Source organism: Scomber scombrus, chromosome 13, assembly GCF_963691925.1.
Source record: "Scomber scombrus chromosome 13, fScoSco1.1, whole genome shotgun sequence".
NCBI lineage: Eukaryota > Metazoa > Chordata > Actinopteri > Scombriformes > Scombridae > Scomber > Scomber scombrus.
This window is the reverse complement of record NC_084982.1, coordinates 29165154-29171559: the sequence shown is the minus strand read 5'-3', so window position 1 is coordinate 29171559 and position 6406 is coordinate 29165154. Positions and strand designations below refer to the sequence as shown.

General features: G+C 40.9%; 1 protein-coding gene across 1 annotated transcript in view; it reads right to left on the bottom strand.

Moving 5' to 3' along the window:
- ccdc93 (coiled-coil domain containing 93) overlaps positions 1-6406 on the bottom strand; it is a 13819-nt gene continuing 7413 nt past the window's right edge. The window contains 5 exon segments of the mRNA XM_062431874.1: positions 1-214; positions 1417-1481; positions 2879-2992; positions 4391-4475; positions 5025-5062. Of these exon segments, the coding sequence (XP_062287858.1) occupies positions 1425-1481; positions 2879-2992; positions 4391-4475; positions 5025-5062 (294 nt within the window). The 3' untranslated portion in view covers positions 1-214; positions 1417-1424.

Sequence of the window (6406 nt, the reverse complement as noted above, 5' to 3'; positions counted from 1 at the left end):
AGTTTACAACCATGGTTTTAATTTGAGCCTGAACACCGTGAGAGGAAATGCACAATATTAAACAAACAAAAACAACAACAAAAACAAGTGAAACATTTGGCACATCATTGTGAACGCTGCGACATTTAATGCATCAAATTAACATTAAACGTCATATTTCCATCTCGTTGTGTTTCTTCTTCTTCTTCTTCTGTGGTAGTTTTAATGGCACCGGCTGGAAAAACAGCAGCGGATGAAGACAAACATTAATTTTGCCAATTTTCTGTATTAAGTATTAAATAATAATAAAACAGAGCCGGACCGATATGTACCAACATTATGTATTTTTTATCCTTTAAAAAAAAAAAAAAGTGTAATATATAATTTCATATGCTTTTTATTCTGTTAGTTATTTATACTTTTACATTTAAATTTACAGTGATGTTTATTGTCATTTTAAATGTTAAACTGTCAAATATCACAACTTTAATTACATACATAACGCTAACTGTGTTAATGTATATTTAAAATAATCAGCATATATATCAATATCTGAATTTTTTATATTCCTATTATCAGTTTCGGTCAGGCTTTAGTATTAATATTATTAAATAGATGTAAATTAATTAGAAATCTGATTTATGACATTTAAATAAAACCAACAGGCACTTTGAATTAAGTCATTATCGCTTTAAAAAGGAGAGATATGTTAGTGTAGTTAGGATTAAATTAAAGTTCCTCATCATTACACATGTTGGCATTTAAAGGCTCTTACATTTTGTTTAAGGCTGCAATAATAATCATTATTTTCCAGATTCATTAATTAATCGTTTGGTTTATAAAACATCAGAACAACAAAAACTATTTTAATTAACATTTCAGCCCAATGTGACACCGTGTGATACATACATGTTTAATTTACTGTAATGTAATAAAACAAGATCATTCTCAAGTTTTATGTAAATTTAACAATAAATCCATCAAAATAGTTCCAGGTTCATTTTAATATTGACGGCAGCGAGAGGAATGTTTTAGTTAGTTTAGTACTTAATTACTTTTAGTACTTAATTACTCATTTATTTTATTCTTTTACAAGCACTTAACTTAAGACTTCAATCTCGTTGCACATGTACAATAACAATAAAGACTATTCTTATTCTTAAATTCAACAGCTGATGAAGAGGAATTGTGACTTTATGTATAAACTTTAAAGAATAATGAAGAAACACAATGTATAAAGTGATAAAGTTATAAAGTTATAAAGTTATAAAGTGTATAAAGTGATAAAGTTATAAAGTGTATAAAGTGATAAAGTTATAAAGTTATAAAGTGATAAAGTTATAAAGTTATAAAGTGTATAAAGTTATAAAGTTATAAAGTATGGACCCGTGTGCAGTTAAAGTTGTTGTTGTTCATTATTACATTAAAACATTTTACCATCAGAGCTACGAGGCTCCTTTGGCTCTCAGCTTCGACAGCAGCATCTCGTTCTTCCGACACTCCTAAAGACAAAAAAACAAACACGTAAACATAAATATACAATAAAATATATTTATACTCTTTTATTAGAATTAATGTTTCCAGCCTGATTCATCACATATATATAAAGGTCTGTAAAGGTGAAAATAAAATATCAACTGATAACAGACAAGAAGCTGCAGGACAGACATGTTCAAATATATGTTTTAAAATATATAGGAAGGAAGGAAGGAAGGAAGGGAGGAGGGAAGGAAGGAAGGAAGGAAGGAAGGAAGGAAGGAAGGAAGGAAGGAGAAGGAAGGGAGGGAGGTAGGAGGGAAGGAAGGAAGGAAGGAAGGAGAAGGAAGGAAGGAGAAGGAAGGGAGGAAGGAAGTAGGAGAAAGAAAGAAAACAAGAAAGGGGAGAGGGAAGGAAAGAAGGGAGGGAGGAAAGAAGGACAGACAGATGAAGGAAGGAAGGAAGGAAAGAAAGAAAAGAAGAAGGGAAGGAAGGAAGGAAAGAAGGAAGGAAGAGAAGGAAGGAAGGGAGGAGGAGAAGGAAGGAAGGTAGGAAGGAAGGAAGGGAGGGAGGAGGAGAAAGAAGGGAGGAAGGAAGGAAGGAAGGAAGGAAAGAAAGAACGGAGGAGAAGGAAAGAAAGAGAGTAAGGAGGAGAATGAAGGAAGGAAGGAAAGAAGGGAGGGAGGAAAGAAGGACAGACAGATGAAGGAAGGAAGGAAGGAAAGAAAGAAAAGAAGAAGGGAAGGAAGGAAAGAAGGAAGGAAGAGAAGGAAGGAAGGGAGGAGGAGAAGGAAGGAAGGAAGGAAGGAAGGAAGGGAGGGAGGAGGAGAAAGAAGGAAGGAAGGAAGGAAGGAAGGAAGGAAGGAAGGAAGGAAGGAGGAAAGAAAGAGAAAGAAAGGGGAGAAGCAAGGAAGGAAGGGAGGGAGGAAAGCAGGACGGACAGATGAAGGAAGGAAAGAAAGAAAAGTAGACGGGAAGGAAGGAAGGAACGGAGGAGAAGGAAGGGAGGGAGGAGGAGAAGGAAGAGAGGAAGGAAGGAAGGAGGAGAAAGAAAGAAAGACAGAAAGAAAGAGAGAAAGAAAGAAAGAAAGGAAACAAGAAAGGGGAGAAGGAAGGAAAGAAGGGAGGGAGGAAAGAAGGACGGACAGATGAAGGAAGGAAGGAAGGAAAGAAAGGAAAGAAGAAAGGGGAGAAGGAAGGAAAGAAGGGAGGGAGGAAAGAAGGACGGACAGATGAAGGAAGGAAGGAAGGAAAGAAAGGAAAGAAGACGGGAAGGAAGCAAGGAAGGAAGGAAAGAAAGAAAGAACGGAGGAGAAGGAAGAAAGGAAGGAAGGAAGTAAAGTGGGCCGGATTGAACCCCTCGGACGGGCTGATTCTGGCCCACGGGCCTCATGTTTGACCCCTCATTATTTATATTTGTCACCTCTTTAAATTCCTTGACGGTTTTGAAGTAGAGCCTCTGCTTGTCGAGCAGCTCCAGATATTCATCGTTCAGCTGATCTCTCCTCATTTTATTCTCCTGCTTCTTTTTCTCCATCTGCAGACGAGCAGAAAACACAAAGTCACAAAATAAAATAAAGACATGAGATCATTTCATTCATTTAAGTTCAACAGAAACAATTTAACGTTTCCTAATTTCACATCGAAGGTTAGGCTGACGGACCTGACATTAACTCAGCTAAGGTGTAAGACGCTGGTGATGCTACACTCTGAAGGAGTGAGGAAGGAAGGAAGGAAGGAAGGAAGGAAGGAAGGAAGGAAGGTAGGTAGGAAAGACACATGGAAGGAAGGAAGGAAGGACAAATGTAAGGAAGGAAGGAAGGACAAGAAAAAAGGAAGGAAGGTGGAAGGAAGGAAGGACGGACAAGAAGGAAGGAAGGACAAGAAGGAAGGAAGGAAGGACAAGAAGGAAGGACAAGAAGGAAGGAAGGAAGGAAGGACAAGAAGGAAGGAAGGAAGGAAGGAAGGAAGGACACATGGAAGGAAGGAAGGAAGGAAAGAAGGAAAGACACATGGAAGGAAGGAAGGAAGGAAGGAAGGAATGAAGGAAGGAAGGAAGGAAGGGAGGAAGGAAGGAAGGAAGGGAGGAAGGAAGGATGGAAGGAAGGAAAGAAGGAAGGAAGGAAAGACACATGGAAGGAAGGAAGGAAGGAAGGAAGGAAGGAAGGAAAGAACGAAAGACACATGGAAGGAAGGAAGGAAAGACACATGGAAGGAAGGAAGGAAGGAAGGAAGGAAGGAAAGACACATGGAAGGAAGGAAGGAAGGAAGGGAGGAAGGAAGGACAAGAAGGAAGGAAGGAAGGACAGAAGGAAGGAAGGAAGGAAGGAAGGGATTTTGAGTTTTAAATCAGCTGCAGTTGGATTTCAGCTCATTTCTCTCCTGATTTGTTCTCCTGTGTTTTTTCTACCAGGTAAACTTTGGTCACAGAGTGAACCTGAAGCTGCAGCTCCAACCCTCCGCTGGTCCCACTGCATTTTAAAGGGCGTTCCTGTTGCACTCGGAAGTCGACATTCCTGAGTTCCCAGTCGCCTGAAGTCTAACTTGTCTACAAACTGGTTTTTCTGACTCCTAAACTGGAATGACTCAGATGAAGGTGTGACGTCGTTCCCAGCTCCGACCGAACCAACGCAGGTTAGAGTCAGAAACACAGGACACACTTCACTGTGAGGAGAGAAGCAGCTTCACACTCTCTGGGTTTATGTCACTGTTTATGAGTTCATAGAATATATTACACACCAATTAAGATTCAGCTGAGTAGTATTAGTAGTAGTATTAGTATTATTATTAGTAGTATTAATAGTATTAATAGTAGTATTAATAGTAGTATTAGTAGTATTAGTATTATTATTAGTAGTATTAGTAGTAGTATTAGTATTATTAGTAGTAGTATTAATATCAGTATAAGTCTGAAGTGTTTAGTAGTGATCGGTACCTTGATGCGACTCTGTTTGATTCCCTCAACGATCTGCTCCATCTGTCTGAGGAACTGATCTTTAGCTGCTGAGGACGACATCGCCCTGAAGGAGAGGAGCGCTGATAAACAACACACACACCATCATATCACAGACACACACACACCATCATATCACAGACACACACACACACATACACACACCTACCATAATAACACACACACACACACACACACACACACACACACACCATCATATCACACACACACACACACACACACACACACACACCATCATATCACACACACACACACACACACACACACACACACACACACACACACACACACACACACACACACACACACACACCATAATATCAAACACACACACCTACCATATTATCACACACACACACACACACACCATAATATCAAACACACACACACACACACACACACCTACCATATTATCACACACACACACACCATAATATCAAACACACACACACACACCTACCATATTATCACACACACACACACCATAATATCAAACACACACACACACCTACCATATTATCACACACACACACACACACACACACACACACACACACACACACACACACACACACAGAAGATGTGTTCTACTTACTGCTGGAAGTTGTCATGAATGGAGTTCAGTAAATTCACCTTCAGGAGGAAAAGCAAACGTGTTTCTCTCATTAACAACATGTGACGTTCATCTTTAAATGTAGTTTCATTAAGGCCCATTTATGCTCAACGTACGTACGGAGGCGTGTACGTCCTTTTCAATCGATCTTACTACCACTACTCACATACTAACCAATTAACCAATACATCCACCAGGGGGCAGCACAGAGTCAAGAGGAAGAGATATTGATAATGTTCCTCTTGCATAAAAGAAAAAAACGTTATTTCTTCTTTGTGTCTAACTAGAGCTACGTATCGGGTAGTGACAGCAACACTGCCCCCCCATGGTTTCTGGTGGTACTGCTCCGTTTGGCCCGTATCTGTAAGCTTCATGGAAACCAGGCGGGGAGTTCTGGTCCTCTGCAATGAGGCCAACGAGGAAGTAACTTAAAACTGCATTCTATCAAAAGGCCACCAGGGGGCGACCGTTTTGGTGTCAAAAGGACTTCCATCTCTATACAAGTCAATGGAGAATTCACCAACTTCTCACTTGATTTCTAACCTCAGTAAACGTTTTCAAAATGTGTTTATGGTCTCAATCGCTAGTTTAAAGCCTTTGTGTCGTCCTCCCGGGTCAAATTAACCCCGTCTGTTTTGACTGTTCCTTCTTTCCTTCCTTCCCTCCTCCCTCACTCCTTACTCCTTTCCTTCCTTCCTTCCTCCTTTCCTTCCTCCCTCCCTTCTTCCTTCCTTCCTTCCTTCTGTCCTTACTCCTTTCCTTCCTTCCTTCCTTCCTCCTTCCCTCACTCCTCACTCTTTACTCCTTTCCTTCCCTCCTTCCTCCTTTCCTTCCTTCCTTCCTTCCTCCTTTCCTTCCTCCCTCCCTCCTTCTTCCCTTCCTCCCTCCCTCCTTCCTCCTTTCCTTCCTTCCTCCCTCCCTCCTTACTCCTTTCCTTCCTCCCTCCCTCCTTCCTCCTTTCCTTCCTTCCTTCCTCCCTCCCTCCTTCTTCCCTTCCTCCCTCCCTCCTTCCTCCTTTCCTTCCTTCCTTCCTTCCTTCCTCCCTCCCTCCTTTCCTTCCTTCCTTCCTCCTTTCCTTCCTTCCTTCCTTCTTTCCTTCCTTGACCAGAGGACAACAGGAGGTTTAAAGCCTTCTTCAATGCAGTATGATGTTCATTTGGGACATTTTGGCCTCCCTGATTTTATATGTGACGATAAAGCAGGGTATGCATTAGGGCGTGGCTACGTGGTGATTGACAGGTTGATTGGTTCACAGGTTCAGGAGGGCGCCTCATGCTCCTCCTGATGCCCATATAAGTAGAATCCCTGTTTTTATTTTTCCCAGCATGCACTGGAAATTGTCAAGATGGCGCTGCTCAGATCCG